The sequence below is a fragment of the Gallus gallus genome, chromosome 15, assembly GCF_016699485.2.
Source record: "Gallus gallus isolate bGalGal1 chromosome 15, bGalGal1.mat.broiler.GRCg7b, whole genome shotgun sequence".
Lineage (NCBI taxonomy): Eukaryota > Metazoa > Chordata > Aves > Galliformes > Phasianidae > Gallus > Gallus gallus.
This window is the reverse complement of record NC_052546.1, coordinates 8,325,258-8,347,856: the sequence shown is the minus strand read 5'-3', so window position 1 is coordinate 8,347,856 and position 22,599 is coordinate 8,325,258. Positions and strand designations below refer to the sequence as shown.

General features: G+C 39.9%; 2 protein-coding genes across 23 annotated transcripts in view; one reads left to right on the top strand and one right to left on the bottom strand.

Moving 5' to 3' along the window:
• Positions 1-745: 745 nt before the first annotated feature.
• Positions 746-16,694, top strand: SMPD4 (sphingomyelin phosphodiesterase 4). Of its 2 annotated transcripts, XM_415236.8 has the most exons (19): positions 746-814; positions 1,022-1,108; positions 1,781-1,923; positions 2,032-2,107; positions 2,950-3,058; positions 3,405-3,457; positions 3,873-4,024; positions 4,672-4,804; positions 5,270-5,341; positions 8,413-8,502; positions 11,343-11,488; positions 11,801-11,891; positions 12,471-12,571; positions 12,852-13,015; positions 13,648-13,853; positions 14,354-14,587; positions 15,309-15,440; positions 15,593-15,721; positions 16,165-16,694. In XM_415236.8, the coding sequence occupies exons 1-19, from the start codon at positions 776-778 to the stop codon at positions 16,489-16,491; spliced, it is 2,484 nt and encodes an 827-aa protein (XP_415236.5). In that variant the 5' UTR covers positions 746-775; the 3' UTR covers positions 16,492-16,694. The 2 variants fall into 2 exon arrangements, with proteins under 2 accessions (XP_415236.5, XP_001232199.4); XM_001232198.7 differs by lacking the exon at positions 8,413-8,502.
• Positions 16,695-17,021: 327 nt separating this feature from the next.
• MED15 (mediator complex subunit 15) overlaps positions 17,022-22,599 on the bottom strand; it is a 28,512-nt gene continuing 22,934 nt past the window's right edge. For 2 of the 21 annotated variants that reach the window (XR_005840025.2, XR_006931574.1), the window contains 8 exons: positions 22,510-22,573; positions 22,280-22,346; positions 21,712-21,872; positions 21,373-21,539; positions 20,432-20,530; positions 19,284-20,316; positions 18,695-18,741; positions 17,022-17,293 (listed from right to left, as the gene is read on the bottom strand). Coding sequence is in view for 5 of the 21 variants with exons in the window: in XM_040648119.2 (XP_040504053.1) it covers positions 20,180-20,316; positions 20,432-20,530; positions 21,373-21,539; positions 21,712-21,872; positions 22,280-22,346; positions 22,510-22,573 (695 nt within the window). In the remaining 16 variants the exon portion in view is untranslated. Of the gene's footprint in view, positions 20,317-20,431; positions 20,531-21,372; positions 21,540-21,711; positions 21,873-22,279; positions 22,347-22,509; positions 22,574-22,599 lie in introns of all 21 variants that reach the window. The other 19 variants (XR_005840026.2, XR_006931573.1, XM_040648119.2 and 16 more) reach the window with 16 other exon arrangements.

The following is a 22,599-nucleotide window of genomic DNA, read 5'->3' as shown; positions in this document are numbered from 1 at the left end:
TTTATGTCAGCACCAAATTATTTTACACTTGTGAATATAACCTCATCAATCGTGATGATAAAGGCACCTTGCAGGGCCAGAGCTAACCTTTCCAAAGGATCTCCTCTATTCTAACACCATTTTTACACCTATTTCCCCCCCAGTTTTAATGGCTATGGTGAAGCGTAAGGCCACATCATCTGGTCTGACCTCATGCGCAACCTAAACCAGAACATTTCACTCAGCTATTCCTCCATCTTGCATGAAATACAACCAAAACAACCACATAAACGTCCATTTTAACCACGCTAACGTTTTTGGACTAAACTTGTAAAACCTTTTCAAAAATCAAACTTAACTAACTCTGAAGAGGACTATTTTCTGTAATCGTGTTTGGTTTACTGCTGTTAACTGCACAGCTGGCTTCAGTGCCTCATACAAATCATTATTATTTCCCAGGCTTTGGGCTGGAATTCCCTCTCTAAGCACTACCACATGGGTATTCCTGTGGTTTTCTGGAATTCTTGCAAAATTGCCATTAAAAAAAAAACAAACAAAGAAAAACTGGCAGATAGATAGATTTTCTGCCCATATATATAATTTTTTTTCCACACAAATTACTGGTGCCCCAGTAATCACAGCCTACTACTGGGAAGCGCGTCACCATAGCAACAAGAACACGCGGGTAGCGGATGGCGGAGCGCGTGGCGCTGGCGTCATCACTGCGCGCCGGATGAACGATGACGCAAACGAATCTGCGACGGCTGAGGCGCGGCGGGAGGCCCGGCTGGGAGACATGGCTGGCCCGTACCTGCAGCAGCCCAGCTTCCTCCTGGTGCGTGGGGCGGGGCTGAGGGCTGGGGTGAGGTTATCAGCGCTGAGCCGTGATCGTGGACCGTTCGTTATCGGAGCGGTGGCGTTACCTCAGTAACGCCGACAGAAATGCTCCGTGGGGAGCAGCGTAATGGGGTTTAGTGCCGTGGCCGCGATGAGCGTTGCCCTTCTTGGCACCGGGATCTGATGCTCATGTAACTTACCACAGGCCACGCTGAAGGCGGACTGCGTCAACAAACCGTTTGCTCAGAGGTGCCACGATCTGGAAACGGTGATAGAGGAGTTTCCTGCCAAGGTGAGCGGCTGCGGCCTTCCCAGGAGCCCATTGCCCAGCACAGCCCGCGGGGCTCTCTCTGGGTTACAGTTGTCTTTGATCCTAACTTTGTTCCTATCTTTGCAAGTGTTAGAATCATAGAGTCCGTAGGGTTGGAAGGGACCTCTGAGGGTCAACTAGTCCAACTGCCCAACAGGGGCACTACAGCTAGACCAGGTTACCCAGGGCCTTATCCAGCCTTACCATGAAAGTCTCCAGAGATGGGGCATCAACCACAACACCAGGTAACGTGTTCCAATGCCTCACCACCCTCACTGTAGAAGATTTTTTCCTTCAGGGGATCTTGGGTGAAAGAGTGGGCATTTCCCAAGAGTGGAACAAACATTTGCAGTCACCAAAGGGCTGTTTCAGTAGACTGTGCTCCACTTACACCTTTCAAACTCAACTAGCATTTACAGTGGTGTGCTGCTGATTGGTGGTGTGGTAACTCCAGTTGGAACAGGAGTCAGATAGATTATTTTGAGTGGAAGCTGAATAATCAGTAACCAGTAGTAATCTGGAAGCAGTAATAACTAATCCTGTGCTGTTACTGGCCGGCAGAAAGTATCTTTGTGTCTTCTGAAGCCTACAATAGAGATTCTTTGAGTAAGGGATCGTAAGTGCTGTAGCTCTTGGTGTCTGTTCTCCTGGAAGGAACTACATGGCATCTTCCCGTGGTTGGTGGAGAGCATTTTTGGTAGCCTGGATGGCACCATTGTGGGCTGGAATCTTCGCTGCTTGCAAGGAAGAACAAATCCTACTGAGTATTCTGTAGCTTTGGATTTCCTGGATCCCAGGTAAGTACAGTAAAAAGTACTGTGAATAACCAGTATTTGACTTTCCTATGTTATGCCAACATATAAACACAGAAGCAAGACAATTTTCTTTTCAATACTCGTTTGCAGCGGCCCAATGATGAAGCTGGTGTACAAGCTCCAAGCAGAAGAGTACAGATATGATTTCCCAGTCTCCTATCTTCCAGTGAGTAACTGAAACATTTGTAAGAAGAAAAAGTAGGTGTTGCAGCTACTGGAACACTGCACACACTTCACACATATGGTTCAACTTAAGTCGTGTTATAACATACATCTCATTAAATGGTTGCAGAGGAGAATTCCCAACCATAAACACTGTAGGAGACGGTGGCTTTCAGCAGCTAGATGTTTGTTCTGCCAGACCAACAACATTGCATGGTGATTTTTGTTGTGTCATCAGAGAAAGCGGTGCACTTTATTTTGGTTACCAGTAGTTCCAGAATGGAAAATAGTTTTCCATGCTCATCAGGGAGCAGTGCTTTCTCAGGCAGTGCTTTAAGCCCATGAGTCTGAAGGTTAGCTACTGTTTTGGATATGAAGTATAATGTTTCACAGCTATACAGAAACGTTTATCTGCCAAGTTGTTTCACTATATTTCTTCTATTCTTACCACACGTTACCTAGATCCAATTGATCTCAATACTTCCATAGTTTTTAAGTAAAGGAATCATTAATTATGTAGTAATTGTTACCCCACAGCTCAGTTACCTTAACAAAGCTATCAGATGGACACCAGTATACTGCTGCTCCCACTCCAATTGGAAAAAGTCTTAGTGAATGCTTCTTTTCTTGCATTGCATTGCAATACTCATTTTCTGTGAGGAAGTTGGCAGTTACCTAAAGAGTGAGCGTTTGCACAAGTAATTACTGCAGTGCAGTGAAATCCTACTGAGCTGAATTTTGGTATGTTCCCAGAATGCTGGAATGCAACAGAGTTTCAGAATCTGAAAACATTCACTGTAAGTATGCCAAGTATCCCAGCTGACATTCCATTACTCTCTCTTTCAGGGTCCAGTGAAAGCATCAATACAGGAGCAGGTCCTACCAGAATGCTCCTTATACCACAACAAAGTCCAGTTTCCCTCATCTGGTGGTTTAGGTTTGAATTTGGCTCTGAGTATCCTTTCAGCAGTTAGATGTAAGAGTTAGAGTAAACCAAAAGGCTTGTTAAATTTGCTGCTATTGCATTTGTTGGAAGCCATCTAGCTGCACCTGTAAGGGTTTCATTTTGAGAAAGGCTTTCTCAATATGTAGCAAGATGTGTTTACATTCCCCTAACTTACTGGTTGTGTTCAGTCAGTTGGAAAGCAAGAAGGCAAAGCTGAATTTGCTGTTAAGCTCTCTAGCAAATTAACTTACCCATGACAAAATGGCCATGTAATGTTCAGTCATCATCCCCAGATATCTAACAGCTGTACCTGTTGTTTTTTCCTATTATTTGTTCCTTGACTCTGTTATTCCAGACCCGTTTGAATATTACATGTTTTATTTTGCAATTAGTTTGATTACACAGAAGGTGAGTACCTCTCACAATTTTAAATAGAGTAAGTCCTTTGTAGCAGTGCTTTAAGAGCCTTCTGGGGGGCTGTCCAACTAAATTAACAGTTTTATCTATACTCCTAGAATTTGTTATTGCTTCCATTCTTTAAGGAGGTGATTGATAGATGGAATACCCATCTGGAACATACCAGTAAGCAGTCTATCCAATGATATGTGAATGTGGAAAAGGCAATGGATTCCAAATGAGTTTTCTACCAGTAACACCTTCCATAAAGTCAGAATCACAGTGGTATACTGTGCTGTCTGGTTGTTTGGTTCCTCTTCCTGTTGTTACCTGCACTACAAAGCAGTATGCTCTTCTCATACCAATTACATTCACTGCAGCAGTTCCCATACAACTTATTATTCTACTTGCTGTTTGCCTGTTTCAGAACTCACCCATCACCCATCACATCAGCCCTTCCAACAGCGCTTATTTCATCTTGGTGGACACATATCTGAAGTGTTTCCTACCCACAGAAGGAAGTGTCCTTCCTCCACCTTCTTCAAACCCTGGGGGAGCCATCCCTTCTCCAACTCCCAGGTAATGGCTGCAATTGTGAGTGTACTGCTTAGAGAGTATGGCTTGTTGGAGATAAATCTCTAACAGGAAGAGAACACTTCCACTCTGTCACCTCTACATACTTGTTACATAATTACAGAAATAAAATATATATTCACTTAAGTGAAATCTCTATGGTAAAAGTGAAAGTCAGAAAACTAGCTATACTTGGAATAGAAAAGGGAAGTACATGTAACAAAACCTGTATAACGAGATCGCTGCGTTTTGACTGCTATCAATATTAGCAGTTTTATATTAATGTAGAAAACAGAGCAGTAATACCCTTTATAATTGCATTTTGAATACATTTCATGAATACGAAAAGGGAAAAAAACAGCAATAGGAGAAAGTTATTTTTGTCTTTCAAGACAGCATTACTGAATATAACAAGGGCTGTGTCAAGCTGGCTCAGTGCAGCATGAATAATAATGTGGTGGTGTTGGATTTTTCACTTAAATTAAAATGACTTGTAATTAAAAATTCTGAATGATGCTGTAAAATGTGCTATCAGCTATGCAGTTTTCCTTCTTAAAGACTGTTTTTCAGTTAAGAAGCCAGTGATCAAAAGCAATGACATATTTCCCTGTACTGAGGCTTAATGATTTCAGCATTTCTCTTCATCTTTAAAGGTCTCCAGCCGTGCCTTTCACTTCCTATGGCATGCATCACACCAGCTTGCTGAAAAGGCACATTGCCCATCAGCCTTCTGTGAATGCTGACCCAGCTTCCCAGGAGATATGGAGATCAGAAACGCTACTTCAAGTAGGTTGGATGCAGGGAAAGGAGGGGAAAAAAGCTCCAACACATTTCTTGCTGCTAACTGAGGATTTTTTTTTCCAGAGAAGTTTCTAAATCTGATTATGTTCTATATATAAATTTTCTTTGATGTTACATCAACTCTGTGCTTTAAGCAAAGGTTAAATGCAGAAAATTTGCTTCTCTTTGCCAAGAGAAGGGAAAGGAGAATCTGGATTTAACAGTTCCGAAACACGTTCCTATCACGTTGCTGAATTGAATTACCAATGTTTATTTAGCAGTTGCCAACAGTACACCAACAGTCATTTATGTTGATTAGATGATATCCTGAAGCATCTCTGAAAACCTGCATGTCTGTTTACGAGTACAGCTTAGTTTCCAAGTAACCTAACATGGTCTTCATTATCTAGTTTGTGACTGACAAGTGCTGGAGTGTTTGTTCACCTCGCTGAGGAAATATTTGTTTTGCAGATCTTTGTTGAAATGTGGCTTCATCATTACTCCCTGGAAATGTATCAGAAAATGCAGTCTCCTCACGTCAAGGTAATAGATTGTATTTCATTCACGTACATCATCTGATGCTTGATTTATCTTGGTGTAAATCTTCTGTAGAGAGGTTTTTGGTATACTGTTCTGAAGGAAAGAAAACTTAATCTGAGTGTCTACATGAGTGTGTAAAACTGCTACTCTCCAATTAGGGGAAACATTCCAAGTGTGTCATCCAGATTTGGCTTCATTGAAGAGGTAGTGGTGTTTTGGTTTTTAAAGAGGAATTCGTGGGATGGTCACAACAATATCAAGAATCCAAGTACTAAACAACTGGAAAGATGCCACTGTAAAACCAGGTTAAATTGCACTGGGGTGAAATAACTGCTAAAATCTAGAATTGATTTCCAGCAGTAATGGCGATTCAGCACTACTGTTAACCATGAGAAATCTCAACATTCTGTTTCCACCTTAAAGGATAAAGCCAAACTCAAGAGGGAAAGATTACTAAACTGTCTTTGAGTTTTAAGTGCATAAATGGTTTTATTTTTGTATTCCAAAATAGATTCTTTCAGCATAAAATGGTGTCAGAAGCACTGTGTGGCTACAGAGTTTAGAACAAGTTCTCACCCATTTAATGTACTGTTTTAAGCAGTTTGTGGTGGCCTGTCCAGTAATACCATTGTATGTAATAGGGAGGCTAAGATCAAAGGCACTATAAATGCAGCATGGCTGTGCACCAGTGCTTTGCTTGTCTGTCTGTCAAGTCTTTGTGCATCAGGTGCTGTGCTTAAGCCAGAAGTGATGACTGCTAAACTTCTCTCCTCTGCTCACCCTCTGTATTTCAGATGCTCTCTTAATTAGAGAGCAACAGTTTAGACAGTAACTGTGGTGGTAGATGAGGCCCAGGAGAAGCTTGAAGTTGTTGAAAGGTCATCACTTTGTGCTCCTCTGTGAGGTGTGTTAAGTTGCAATTTGAGGCCACTGCTGCCTGATGATACTTCTTTATGAGAAGCAATCATGGATGCGCAAAAGAAGTCTCTTTTAATGCCTGAAAAAGGGACAGGAATTTCCTACAACATCCAAAAATGGATGAAGGACCCCTCTTGCAGGACTGAGGAGGTTCCATTTGAGTTGGGGACAGGACTGTTTAAAGTCAATGTTGCTTAAACTAAGCTTTATAGGTTGATTTCAGGATAATAGTCTGCTTAATAGCTCCTCAAATGAGGAAGCAGAACATACAGAAACACAAGTTTTGTTTCCACCTAAGGGTTAACGAGTTTGACTGGAAATCCAAGATCACTCTAAACCTTATAAATAAGATGATTACTAGCTATGCAGATTCACCTGATGCCATGTAGCCTCCTGTGTGTTTGTGAGGAGCAATTAGTGAGTAGGTTCTTGTATCCTGGGATCTGTTTCACCACTAGCGATTTGAAATGGTTAAGTATCCGTACTGGAGTGTGGTGTGAGGTTCCACAGAACTTGCTCTTTCTTTGTCCAGCAGACAGACTCGTTTGCATTGATGGGCCAAAATCAAAGCCCACATACCCCATTTTTTACTGTGCAGTTCATCAAGGAATAATAGATTTTCCTTAAAACTTACTCTCATGTCATTACAAGTAGAAGAGAGGGAATGGGAACAAGTAGTAAAAAATTTGAGAAGATACTTTCCTACTTCACTGTTTTGAATTTATCCTGGATCTGGTTCAAACCTGTATTGTCACTACTCATTATGCTGAGTTTCACTGCACTCTCCATTAATTCAGCTGTTTCCCTGTTCTTTTACATTCTCCATTCACTTTCTCCTCATACGTTCCAGAGCCCAAGCGTGCAGCATTTCTTTTCCTATCCTCTTCTGCTGTAATCACAATAGACTCTTACTAAAAAGTTGTTGATGCTTTATGTAACACTTCCTGACCTTCCAGTGCCAGGTGCCACAGACCCCAGCACTGCATGCTGAACAGCTGTTAGATGACAGGCTTTTGCTATTGATTCTGCAGCAGATGATGTGCTTGAGATGTTGAGGAGCTTGCAGTAACCACTCCAAGAAGAATATAAAACCAAAAGATCCAAACTGACACTAGAGAAGATTGAGTAAGGACTGATCAGAGACAGCAGAGGTGTGATCTGGAGAGTTAGTTTAGATGCCTGACGATAGCTGTTGGGATCTGTGTAGTGTACATTGTTTTATGTTCATTCATTAATTTCATACGTGTGTCACTGTTTGCCACAGTATCCTATTCACCATCACATTGTCAAAAAAAACCAATTCATCCAAGAAGGGGAGTAGTAGAGGCTTGCAGGGATTTTGGTGTTAAGGCAAGCTGCCATTTGCATGAGCATGTAACACTACATCAGGCCTCTTGCTTGCTTTTGTGTGCACTTGATGTTTCCCAAACAGTAAAAGCAATGTCCTCTTCTGAGGAAATTCACAAGACCTGCAGACCTCTCAGGTGGCCTTTAAGTACAAAGAAGGTGACTGAGGATTTCTCTAAACTGGGAACATGCTGATCACACTAACACTCATCATGAAAAGCCAATCTTTTCCCCTTCTTTTTCCCTGGGAGGAAGAAGAAAGTATTAATTTGAGTTTCTTCCTAGTGCACAAACCCTGCTTCTCCAGCACTGCAGGAAGAAGTGATAAAGCTTTCCAACTAGCATAAAAAAAGCATACAGAAAAATGAACATTTATTAACTGCTGGGGGAAAAACAACCATAAAGCCTTGGTGCTATATTCAGCTTCCGCAATGGGGAGTTTGGATCAGTTGTTCTTATGGACCTGATGTAGTTCCATGGTTTATTTGGGAAAAGCGCCTTATCCCATACCATTGCTTTCTCTGAGGATAGCAAAAAGACAGCCCACAGCCTCACTTCTTTCACTCCTGCTTGTATTTGCAAGTTGGTAAAGGCTGTGAAATGCTGTGGAATCATGCTACTGACTAACAGAAAGAAGAGGATACTGTGGCTGCAGTTGTTATTGTGATATGTTGTCTCTGACTGTATTTGTGATGTTCATTTTTCCCCACACCCCTCTTCCTTGGGCTCATTCTCACTTTTTTTTTTCTCTTGCTCTCTTCTCTCCTTCCCCCCCCTCACCCCTTCCTTTTTTGTTTCTGTTGTCTCAGCTGGAGGTTCTCCACTACCGACTCAGTATCTCCAGTAAACACCACGGTAGTCCTGCCCAATCCAGCTACCAGGCCCTCCACGCATACCAAGTATTACCATCTTTTCATTTTGTTTCCTTTTTAAAACTCTGGTTCCATCCTATAATCTGCAGAGTGTACTAGTGCTCGTACAAAAAGGTACTGCATGGTTTCATAACTTGATTGAGTACAAACTACTGAGGTGTAATAAACTGTAGTAAAAGCAGATAGTGAGAGGTACCAGCAAAGGTCATGGAGGAACCAGTTAAAGGTTAGTGTGTATGAGGACTAATTGGGAACTCCATATTTAGAATGCATTCTTGTAATGCATTGTAGGAGGACATTTGTTATCAGCTGTGCTAACAACTTCTGACATCCAAACTGGCCTCATGGGTTACAGACTTCTGCCTCTCAAAAACTACTCATTTAAGCAAACCTTGAGTAGAACAGCAGATCAGAATTGGCATGGCTGTAATTCAAAATGAAAGCAGTTCACGCCTGGATCGTTTTGGGGGTTTCTGTTTTTTTTCCAGCCAGTGAAATGCCATGGGATGGTGCTAAATTCGTAGTGGCAGCGTGAACATGATTGTCCTGCTTTGCAGAATGGCACAAGTGGTACACTTGCAGATTGTTCAGGAAATGTGCATGCAAGAACATTCCTGTTGGAACGGATTGCTGATTCCTCTTTCCTTACTCCAGCCCTTTATTCACTGGGTTTTCATTCTGGGAAGGGGGGAGGCCTAAGCATATGCAGTATAAAGCCCTCAGTACAACCTAAAGCTCTTTAGCACTGTATGGAATTTTCCTGATTTTAAATCTGTTATTTTTGTATATAGTACTATGAAACCTCAAGATACCGCTTAAAAGAGGAACCACTGCTTGGCTGCTACTGTTTTGTTTTTTTGCTATTATATTTATCTAATTACTGTGTTTAAAAAAAAACCCAGCATGCATACATACATCCTGTAACCTAAAGTTGGGGGGAGGAGATAGTTAGGAGGAAAAAATACCTTTAAAACAGTAATGTTCACTGTGTTGCTGATCTGGGCTAGGAAAAAAATAAGAACTCATAAATGAAAAAAAGAAAACTGTTGTGACCTGAAGTCATGTACTGACATGGTATTTCTGCAGGTTCCAAAGGAACTTTCAAGTGGAGCCTAGAATTTCTAGAAAACAACACCTATTGGCCTATAGCAGAATACTGAATGTTTCCGATTACTTTTGGACATCTTTATCTAAACTCCTTAGGACTCCAGAAAACATGCTTAGTTACTGGGGGCTGTCAAGAACACAAGGAAGACCTTCCATAGAACTGATAACAGGTTACTGAGGTTCCTCTATGGAACAGATCTGTCTGTACTACATTAGCAGATCTGTCAAGCCTTGGCTCTTTTCCTGGAGTCATCTTTAAAGCGTAGTAAAGCCTTAAGAAAAACTTTTGATGTTATAGGAAACATAAAAGAACATTTGTGTTACCTCAGGCATCACAGACAAAAGGACATGGACACACAGTAGTTACATGCTTGTATGTACATACATAGCTATAGTAATCAAGAAGCAGAGGCTTTTTGTATGACATACCAGTTAGTCCCTGTAATACTATAATGGGATGATAATAGCAGGGTAGCAAAGTCTTTGGCTACAGCAAGAGAACAAGCCCAAATGCAGCAGCCACGGATACAAAAATGAAGGAAAAGAGCTGCTTACCTTTGGAAGGCCTCAGGTAGATAGAGGGAGTCTCCAACAAGAAATGCTCTCACCTCCACTGCCAACCCTTAAATGAGGGCTGGGAAGGGCTGGATCCTGGCTCCACCCCTTTCAATCACTCAGGTACATTGCACACACCTGAGCTCCCCTGGCTGGCCCTGCCTTCCCACCAGGTGCTCAATCACTGCTTCAGGCCGTGACTCAGCATTTCCACTACAGTCCCCTAAAGTTGTATTTGGAAATCTTACCTCAGCATAGCTTCATTGGCTTCATTATGGCATTCTGGAAATATCTTGCAGCTACTAATATGCTTTTCCAGCATCTTCCATTTATACTTGCAGCTGTAACTTCAGTTTCACGTACACTCTACTTGACTTTCTAGAAATACAAGAGCTGTGAGACTTACAATACAAATGGTATCTTAAAATTCACCTTCAGGAGCGGATTGAGGTTAGTTCACTACTCCTAAAGCAGATTATAGTAGCAAAGGAGTTAACACTTTGTCTCCAGACTGTGCAGCAGCCCAGCTCTGGTGTTGAGCCCAGGAGAAATAGTTCCTTTTTCACCACATTCATCTCCCTGCTATATCACACGCTCACTCATTTGTTAGCAATGTCACTGTGGCTCACCATCACTCCTTGGGCTATTCCTGCCTGGGCTACTTCTACCTATAACAGTGCTAGAAGTAACAGGATTGTGCAGGACTTGAAGCATTACATATTCTTAGTGTAACTCTTTCTAGCATTATTCTTTCTTATAAGACAGATGAGTACCAGCAGAGTAAGGAGAACTCTAAGGAAAGGCAGCCAAGAGTGTAACAAAAGAGCTGTGCTATTCACAGCAGTGAACTTGTAACCATAATGAAAGGCTGAACCTTCTTATTTCAGACACTGGTAGGCTGAAATCTACACAGATTCTATTCTGTTATGCACACCCATAGAGAGTGCTACCTTAAAATTCACTGCCTTAGAACACTGCAGATGCTTTTTCTTAGAATCATAGTGAACTGATGATGGCAGAAGGCCGATGCAGTTTGTCCTGGGGAGCAAGTCTGTCTAAAGTTACCAGGCACCAAACCACAGTGAAAAGCCTAAAAGAAAGAGAGCATTTATGTTTCAATTTCTATTCTGAAAATACCGATTTTCTGAATTATCTCGAGAGTTAGAGTATGCTTACTCTCTTCCTATCCTCTGCTTTAAATCTAGGAATCATTTAAACCCACAGAAGAGCACGTGTTGGTGGTAAGACTGCTTGTGAAACATCTGCATGCTTTCAGTAACAGCCTGAAACCAGAGCCTCTCTCCCCTTCAGCCCATTCCCACACAGCCAGCCCGCTAGAAGAGTTTAAAAGGTAGGTAGGTGCATGAGCAGTCTGTCTCTGGAACAAATAGTTTTTCTGCCTGACAAACTCTGTTTTCAGCGAGATGTTGGAGTTGTTTTATAGCTAAATTGAGACATGCATTACTTAAAGTATGGGAGTACGTTTGTGAGAGCTTATGGATAATATTTCTCATATTCATTAGAAAGGAATTCAACTTCAGAATGCAGATGTCCTGTTTGGGTCAGTCTCTTCTGTACTTGCCTTTTTGGAAGTGGATTGGGTCGTTAGTTTTAAGACTTACTGCTGGTCTATATTTTTGACTGTGTCTGAATCCATTTACAGGGTTGTGATTCCTCGGTTTGTCCAGCAGAAACTTTATATCTTTCTGCAGCACTGCTTTGGTCATTGGCCACTGGATGCCTCTTTCAGAGCGGTATGTACCTGCTCATCTGAGCATGTCCTCAACAAAATTAGTGCTTAATTACTACTGCTGCTTAGCACCATTCTCTTGGTTGTAATTTTATTTCCTGAAGCAGTGAAATTCTTTATATAACACGTACATTTAATGTTAAGGAAAGGGTACCAATTAGATGTATTTAAAAAAACAATAAGACTAATAGATTTTGTGACAGTGGATGCTTTTTCTGACACTGAAAGTGGTGGTTGCTTGAAAAGAGTAGTTACTCTTAAAACAGATACTTTCTTAGAAGTATTGATTTCTAAATCCTATCTAATACAGTATATCATAAACAGAAGTAACACAGCATTTATGATAGAAAGATCCTGCAAATATTACCCTCTACAAGCAGGAGAAGTAATAATTTCAAGGAATTAGAGTTGAAAAATAAAGGATGTAACAGAGACAGGTATTGCTTAATAAAGCTATAGTCAGCTATATCACATTCTTTTGAGGAAGACATAGAAGGCAAAATGTCAGCCAAAACACTTTACAGAGCCCATGGCTTCTGTGCAAGTAAGACTTTACTGTTTCTTATGTGTGATTTTTGCTTAGGTTCTTGAGATGTGGTTAAGTTACTTACAGCCTTGGAGGTATGCTCCTGAAAAGCCACCTCAAACTGCAGAGCTCTTGCCTCGCAGCGTGTCAGAGAAATGGTAAGTAGGAAAGCAGCTGTGAGTCTGAAACAAGTCTCAAGTTTATGCAATCTTGAATACACCACCAGGATTTCAGGGAAGTATCCCCTAACGTGAATTAGCTTCCTGCACAAGATCAGAAATTATTTCTTACAACACAACCGTTTGTTTTGAGAGTATTCATTTGTCTCCATGCAAACAGATGATCTTTTCAGAGATAGTGCAGAAACATTCCCTTAGTGAATTCCTCGATAATCATTTAAATAGCTGTACTCACAAATCCTGTACTCACTCCTTACAGGGCTGCCTTCATTCAAGAAAACCTACTTATGTATACTAAGCTGTTTGTAGGATTTTTGAACAGAACTCTTCGAACAGACTTGGTCAGCCCAAAAAATGCTCTCATGGTGTTCCGAGTAGCCAAGGTCTTCGCTCAGCCCAACCTAGCTGAAATGATCTTGAAAGGTAAATGGATATTTTGACATCTTATGCTGTCCTGTCTCACTCTTTCATCTCAATAGGTACCAACCTACCTCAGAAATACTGAATAGATACACTTTCCTACTTTACGTGCCATTTTACCATTCTAATATCTGTGTATCTTCACATCAGTTTGTAGTACCGGGTTAGTATGTCTACAGTCACCATCACATTTCATTCCACAAATTTTCCTTGAAGAACAAAAAACACAACATTGGGTGTTTACAATAAAGTTAGTATTTCTTACAGCGGTCTTATTTGGTTATTTAAGCTCAGGATTAGAACATCTTATATTCCTCAGTGTGTTTGTGCTTAACAAAAGAAGTAGGCAGCTAGTCATATGTGCACTTAAGGATAACTAGGAAAGAGGAAATTCAGGAGAGGCAAGATTTAACAAGTATTAAGGTCTTTAAATATTGTGATTCTCCAGTGCCTTCACTGAAAACTAACTACAGGCTTAAAATGCTGTCTGTACAGTTGGCATTTAGATACACTCTGATTTAAGAAAACGTAAAATACCCTAACCCAGCAGCCTTGGGTTGCTTTGAAGTTAGACTTTGTTCAGGCAAAACCTGGAATATCATATAACCATCTTCACTACTCCTCTCAAACTCTAGGAGAACAGTTATTTCTGGAGCCAGAACTTGTTATTCCTCATCGTCAACACCGACTTTTTATGACTCCCACACTTGGTGGAAGCTTCCTCTCATCGTGGCCTCCAGCTATTACAGATGCCTCATTTAAGGTGAAGAGTCATGTTTACAGCCTGGAAGGACAGGACTTCCAGTACAAACAGATGTTTGGCACAGAAGTCAGGAACTTGGTAAGCAACAGGCATCTTGTCACATTTTTTCATTGTGACAAGTGTTCTCTTAATTCTGAGCATCCATAGCATGCATGTTAAGAGAAGTTAGGAGTGGAAAACTTCACTCTGCACAGCTGGAAAAATCTACTTGCTCTTTGGTAAATAAGTTAATGTAAGGGCTTACAAGTTTTTCTTTTCAAATGTTTACTATGAACTTCTGATTCATTGTATGGAGCGGTATCCATCAGCCAGTCTGATAACACTAGCAGGAGGAGGAAAAAAAAGGAAAGCAGGTGGAAAAAAAATAAAAACATTTCTTAAATACTTCAGCTGCAAAGAATGTTATGTTCACCTCATTGGAAATGCAACTAACAGACCTAGTACAAGTTCATGTGAACTAAGTGAGCAAGTTTACTGGGCTTGCTCCCTCTGTCAGGTGTGAAGGCATGGTTTTATCCATGTATATTGATGCTTAAAGGTCCTTTACAGCTCCTATTTAATTACTTTGTTTGTTTCAGGTGTTAAAACTGGCTCAGCTGATCTGCCAGGCACAGCAGACAGCAAAATCCATATCAGACCATTCTGCAGAGACAACGGCTAGCCATTCCTTCTTTTCATGGTTTAAGTTCACACCATCTGAGATGAATGGTTCCTACACAGGCAATGACCTTGATGAAATTGGACAAGACAGCATCAAAAAAACAGATGAATATTTAGAAAAGGCACTGGAATACTTGTGTCAAATCTTTAAGGTATGCAACACCTTTTTAATAAGTTCTAGTGGGGCAGTAGGAATAAGAGTCAGGATTCCTCAAATGCACTTCTAGCTCTCTTCCACTTTTTGGATCCAAAGCATCCAGTGACCCTGCCAGAAAACTTGTAAATATCATTTAGGCTTGACTTCATCTAAGTACTTCAAAATACATTTCCATATAAATGGAACTGAATTTCTAACTATCAAGCCCACTTTAAATAACCATTTTATTGGACCCTTCTGTAGTTTATATGAAACCTGAGTCTAAAGTTGTACCTACTCTCATGTTTACAAGGAGAGCCTAGACTTGAAAACCAGTCCTGTATCTTCTAAAGGTAAAGAACTACAAGAAATATAACATACAGCTGCAGTTCTAGATAAAGGGATGAAGTAGATATTCTCTCTTTATTTAAACTTAGAACAGATTAAGTTCTGTTTGCCACATACAATCATAATGGAATTGATTGAAAAGACAGCTATTTTGGAGCTCTCCTGGAGAAAGGGGGTATCAAACAGAACACTTCTCTGGGATTTGATAAATACGGAAATCTCAAGACTTAATCTCCTTTTTATTTCTAACAGAGGGGCTTTTAAGGATTTCTTGGTACTTGTGCTGGCTGTCAAAGGCATCCAGTGCTAAGGAGTTAGAGAGAGGAGAGGTAAATGAAATAGGTCTTTCTTTTAAAGATGTACTTTAACACTGTGTTACTCTTCAATAGCTGAATGAAGCCCAGCTGACCCAGATGATGATGAAGTGTGGGACAGCTCAAGATGAGAATGGAAAAAAACAGCTTCCAGACTGCATTGAAAGTGAGAATGGCCTCATTCTTACACCCCTTGGCCGGTACCAGGTGAGAGGAGAATCATTCCATACTGCTGCCCTAGTTTGTCCTTAAGAAAACAAGTTGTCCTACATCACAAGAAATACAATTTTTCTGGGACTAAGAAAGCTGCCAGCATAAAGGCATTTCACACAATACAGGGTTTATTTTTTCATTTCTAGATGATAAATGGCTTACGTAGATTTGATGTGCAGTATCAAGGAGATACTGAGCTTCAGCCCATACGCAGTTATGAGAATGCCACTCTTGTCCGCCTCCTGTATCGTTTATCCTCAGCACTTAATGAAAGGGTAAGTACAGCACTGTCTTCCCTGCAAGTTCCTGTTCCTTACTACATCTGCACATATGATGCTTGATTTGTTCTTGCACTCTCCCCTTTATTGTGGGCGTGCAGTGGTAAATACTAATGATGGATGTGTGCACAAGTATTTCCTAATCAGAATAGTTTAAATGTATCTTTATGTTTGAGCAAGGGGAATATAATTCAGAATAAATACTCCTAAAACAGGAAAAAGCAAGTCTTTTTCTTCCTCTGGACATTATAGATACAATGGAAGTCCAGAGTTAAGTAGAAGAATTGCTTTAGTGTATTTGATACGTTCTTCACATTTCTTGTAATACTTTCTCCCTATATACTCATGTTACAAATGAAGAAGACTGTAAAGTGAAGTAATGCTTACTTTATACCATTAGTTGCAGTAGAATACTAATGTTTAAACTTTTCTTACCTCAGCTTGCTGACCACATGGATGTGCTTTGCTCCAGGGAAGATTTTGTTGGCAGATTTTGTCGCTACCATCTCACAAACCCTCACCTTGTACACAAAATCAGATACAGTCCTGTGCTAAAGGACAGAACAAGCCAGAACTGGGGACCAAGAATCAGCCTGAGGTTTCTGGCTAGCTACAGGACTCTTATTTCCTTGCTAATGCTGTACTTCATTGCATCCTGGTTTCACATTGGGCCAGTGGGTTGCACGTTCATTATCCTCTTCAGCTATTTTCTTTATGCAGTAATAATGGCTTTCTTCTTTGAAGGACGGAAACCACATGAACACTAATTTCCTTCTCTTGTTATCCTTGTAAAAATAAAGGTTCAAAGGATAATTGTCCTAGGAGATCCAACGAGTAAAATGTTTGAATTATCAGATACCTTAAAATATTTTTAATATCAAATTCAATTGAGTTTTTATAAACAACTATGAAGTTGTGTGGAATAATTAATGTAAATTTTATTTTTATAAAAGTCTTCTTATGTGTTTGAGTGAATGTGACTTTTTTTCAGGGTGGGAAGGACAAGCCATCACACTGAAAACACAGAGTCATTGTCATCTACAATGCAGTCTAGTCTAGAGACATATGGGATATTTGGCTGCATGGTGCAGAACTCAAAGGGGTTCTATGAACTTACTAACTTATTCAACATATTCCATGCTGTAGTACAGCATGAGGAGGACTCTGTCCTTCAAAATAACCTGCACACATTTAGATACCTCAAACACAGCATTCATTAAGTTTGTTCTCCAAACTAAGTTAGGGATACATTACAACCACTACTTTGTTTCTTTAGCAAAGTGACAAAAAAAAAATATACATGTACAAACATTTTTATTCAGTAATACATAGTTACATGCTTGCCAAAACTGCCTATCAGGAATGCTCCTAGAAAACGATGAGTACCTGAAGAACAGAAATAGCATCTACATAATAGAATTAGTTGTTTACCACAAAGTTCACTGTAGTTTGAAAAATCCTATTAAAAATAATAGTTTTTTTTTCCTTGCATGATTTGAACTCGCCTCTGTCCTCCAATATTCTTCCTTTAGAAGTGGGACTGCTTGAAGAATAACCTTGTGACATCACCTGGCTCAGAGAGAATTAAGGGGAAGACATTTCAGAATAATAATTTAAAAATAAGAATAATGCCCTGTCGCTCCCTCAGCTGAATCCATGCAGAGACTACACTCATTTCAAAAGCTCTCTCTGTTTATGCCCAACCACTTCAGTGCCAACCAAAAGCCAGGTAAGACATTCCATCAAATAATCAATGGAGCTCATCAGTAGGACAAAAAACTCTAAATTTAAGAAAGGTACTGAGCTAAAAGGAAATGGTTTCAGGCAATCACAGTAATGTTTATTTAGCAATCAGTTTGATTGCCACTTCAGTGCCCATTACAAAATGTCAGGTTTGCCACCACTGAAATGAAAAACAAAACACAAACCACTTTCAAAACTGTACTTAAACGTCAAAGCTTACTATTCATCTTGCTTATCACTGCTTTGAACATGTAATGCTGTATTTTTATGATAAATTCCTCAGCTCCTCTTATCATCTCATTTCTATTAAAAGCATTGTTGACAGTTTTTGTATGCTATTTGTTCAAGAAATGAGAGGATCAGACTTCCATATTTTTCATTTCACAACATGTCTGTATTTCTAAGAGATGGGAATCCCTCAATTTTTCATGACGTGTTTTCTGTATTCCCAGTGCCCCTGATATTTGATAAAGTTCCCAAACATTAACATTAATTTATTGCCAATTCGGTGCATCTTTCCAAGAATTTGGGAATAGTGCTTTTATATTTAACAAGATTATATTTTAAACTGTTTATGGTCACTTGCCCATCAAAACAAACGGAAGTTATGTTGATATTCAGCTATTAATGTGACATGCTGCAGGCACAGGATTCATTCTGTTTTCAGTATTTATTTCTTAATTGAGATGCTGCAGTATGCAAGAATGCCTACGCCACACTAACCTCTTAGTGTAACACCTCATTACATCTTGTTTGAAGGAATGCCACAACTGCACAAGGGAAGTACTGGAAACCTGAAGGACATTTATAGCGTGCTTTGCATCTATCTCCAGACAGATTATAAATAAATTCAGAAATGTCGTTAGTGTTGCAACTTTAGACCCCAGCAATGCTTAAAGAAAAAAAAGTACAGAAGGAAAAAAAAAACAGCTCCATCTTCATTTCTTGGATTATGGCAATGATGTATTTCAATAAGCATCCGAAGTTTTTATGATGAAAACATCTCTCCAGCAGAACTGTATCGATGCCACTGGCTCTTTTGCCCTAAGAAGCAGCCATGTAACAGTTCTGGTTAAAAAGCTGTATCTTTTCTTGCAGATGTAATCACTAATCTCTTGCCCAGGTCTTTCAGTTAATTTACTATGAGGAGCATAAAGATGGGGCTGCTTGAAATGAAAAGCCATTTCAATTTCTCCTAACCCTCAAAGTGTGTGAGTTTTCACTTACCCTAGAACAAAGTAACCATCATCCAAGGGATGCAACAGAACTGGTATCTGAGGATCAACATGGGAAGAGTAGTATAATGTTAGCATCCAACACAGGAATAATAATAAATTTATTACAATAGAAACAAACAGATAATGCATTAATTCATGTACAAAATACTGATAGAGTGGTTACTATGTAACCACACTGAAAAAGATACTAAAGCCAACGACATCACACATTTACAAAGGTCAATGCAATTTCTTGGCACTACTGGAAGAGAGTGCAGCTGCTCTTTAAGGTTTGCTGCACAATATAGGGAGATAGAATAGGATACAACTGGAACATCTGAAACCTGAATTTGTTTCTACACTAAGAAAATAAGAGCAAACAAACTAGGAGAATGGGGAAAAACAAATTTAATTATTCATGGCAAGTGTTTTCATTGGAAGTGCAGCAGCTGACAACCAACTTGTGTGCCCTTTATTGCTCAAGGCACAAAATAATAGTTGTCAGATCTGCTACTGAGCTATGTGGTGTGGATTTTTGTTGGTTTTCACTTTTTTTGTCCTTTTCCCTTAAAAAGGAAGCAAAAGAAAACAAAACTCACCATGTAGCCACTAAACTGCATCAACTCCTCCAAGCAAATCAGATGCCTCAGACTGATTCTATTCCATTAGTAAAGAAGATATGGCTACAAGCCTGCTGGATTGATCTGTGGTACTACAGCTTTAAACTGTTGTTTCACCGCCACCTTTACACACACATTTACTTATATGGGAAGTCAGTGTGCACATTAATATCTCCTCTTTCTAACTGGAGCAAGAAAACTGTGGTCCATGCTAACCAAAACCCATTTATACAAAGTAACATTTAAAATAAGCTATAAAATATTTTTTTCCTTCTGTTTAGTCTTTCCCCCCACCAATATAATTACCCTGATTTATCCCACATATTTGAGGAATACCCTAAAAGTCCATAATTTATCCCAGCCCTGGGCAGGGCAAAGCTAATAGACAAAAGATTCCTGCAAACACAGAAGTTTGCAAGCACATTCTACTTGCAGCTTCTTTATTTCTGGGGGAGTATCAGGTCACAAAACATACAGTGTGAAAGGAATACTGGCACTCAGCAAACTTTGAAGTAAATTAGGGCATTCTCCCCCTGCTTCCTCTTTTACCAATGAGACTCCCTGATGGAAGTCCACAAATAATTTCTTCTCTAAGAAGACGATAAAAACTCCTAATACAGTCTCGAGAACCATATATACACATTCTGCATATTTGAAAATGCTGACAAAAGTCCACAGAGGCAGAAGATAAAAAGCATGAAGTCTAGAACTAACACCAGGTCCCCTACTGAACCTGACACCTAGAAACAAAAAAATGTAAGGCTTCTTTCTTCTGAAGTAACCTCCCCAAAATGCCCATGACTTTAGCAATGGTACGTGGAAAAGGCCAGCTGTTGAGACTTGATTTCTTGCTTCATGATTTAGAAAGTGACATGTTACGCAGCAGAGAGGCAGGCTTGACGAATACTTTGTGCCCAGGTGTTTAAGAGTGCTGTGACTGAATGCTTGTCTGGAAGTTGCAATAGTTTTGAAGTCATGTATTGATACACTGACTGCAAGAAGGGATTGGCTGCTGGGAAAAAAAGAAAAGTAATAGTTATTTTTAAAAAAAATTACATCAGAGGTTTAAATTTCCCCAACACTACTATACACACATGCCCCCAAATACCATGCTAGAGTCCTCATACCATACTGTCTAGGGTTTTTTATCCACAAAGGGCTCTGATCTGGATAGTCTGCTGGAACGCTGAGCTGTAGTGGTGGGACATTTGGAAGATTCTTGTCATCTAGAATGCAAGCACATTTTCCATCAGAATAAAACCTTTTTTTTTCTGTATGGACATTCTTTTCACATGTAATTCAGCTCAGTTTCCAGTCTCTGAGCCCCAGAAAGGAACCAAGGGGTATACTGTTTTAAAACAAAAATGGACATCTCATTGCTTGAAACTTCACTTATTGGAAGGACAGCTTGGCAAAGACAGACCCATCTCTTAAGCAATTTCTGCACATTGCCAATCATTTCATCAGCTGGCCTTCATTAAGATTCATTGTGACACTTCATTTTGGAGGATTAGGTGCCTTCTGTAGTAATGCTCAAGATGAGAATAGTTCAGATTTCCCAAACAAAGGGGATGAAAAAGAACCTGTTTTGCTTGGATTCCCATCTGGAAAGTAAGATCGTAGACTATAACCCTTTCTGCTTATTCAGCTGAGAAGGAACAAGGAAGACATGGTCTGAATTCCTTTTTCAAACATATATAATTATCAGTCATGATTAGTACCAATTGATAGACCCTTCCAAAAATTAACTCACTATTTTTCCAGCTCTAACCTAGCTGTTGGAAATAAAGAACAAGTCTCACATATCAGGTATCAAGACAGTTGCTAGCAACAAGTAATTTTCTACACACTCAATGAGATTAATGGTTACAGCCTCAGAGTGAGTGAAGGATTGGTTACTGTGAATGAAATTCCCAGGTGTACCCTAAAGCAGACTGTACAGAAATGTCATGACTAAGCTTTTCTGTGACACTGATAACTACAGACTTCATGAAGAAGTCACAGGTTGGCAAGATTCAACAGGAAAAAAAAGCCTCAATTCTGAATTCAGTCCTCAGTTTCTTCTTACCTAGTTTGCATATGAGATGAACTGTGCCATTATTACTGCAATGGGAGGGGTCCAGGTTCACCAGGAACTTAGGATTTAATCTTGCAACTTCCCCTTGTAACACATTTGGTATAGTCTGTCTGTCATCCTCTTCATATTTTCGTTTTCGAGAAGAGATAACTGGGGCCCTATGTAAAATATAGTTCAAAATAGAAGTAGGTGAAAATGTTACGCCAACACTACATTTGCCAAACATTTTACAGGCATAAAAAGAAAAAGGTACAACTCACATCTTGCCGTAAACCCATCCCCATTCTTTCAACAGTTGGAATAAAGAAGCAGTTAGTTAATGATACATACGTGATTGGTGGCCCGTGAATGGCAGTCATAGCTGGCATAAAGGTGCGGTAAAGGGAATGGTTGAAGACTGGTGAGCGGATGTTGGCCAAGACAGCATCCAAAAGTGGCTGACACAAGTACTGCTGTTTGGTGGGAGGCACTGGGGGAGGTGGTGGAGTAGGCTAAAACACAAAAGCCCCACCTTTTCTCTTAATCGTCACCAAAAATAAAAACATTCTGCAGAACTTTACAGCAGTAAACTTTCAATGCATAAAATGCAAAGAATTCTCAAAACTGCATACAGTAACATTAAGTAAGTCTGCAGCTTTCTCCTGAAATCAGCTGCAGAAGTGCATAGAAAGAATTACTCTAATATTTGCACAAAACACAAGAATTTGAAAGCTCCATTAAAAGATGCATACAAGGTGATTTATATGAAGAGCCTGTCTGTTTTTTCCTCTTTTCTTATTTTATCCAAGCTCACTTGAATTCATAACAGCATAAGCAACAAGAAACACAAGAAGTTATCAAATTATAAGAATTTTTTGGAATTGATTGCTTATCTTTTGTTAAGCAAAGCATTACATACCACAGCCATATCGTTCTTTAGCTTCTCCAGTGCAATTTCACATTTCTGCAGCGTCTTCAGAGGGCATCTGCAGAAGAAGACAAAGTTCATCACCACAAAATGGTCACCTCAGCTCAAGAGTTTCTGCTGTCTGAGTCCCACAGGGAACTTCCATGTCAACACGGCCAGATGCTAAACAACAAATTTCTGAGAGCTGGGGAACTTATATCCACTGAAAATGACAAAGTTACCGTTTTGAAGGGTCAGTCAGGATATCCAAGAGACTCTTCATTTTACTCAGGTCCTTCTTTCTATCTGAAAAAATATCAAGAGACAAACAT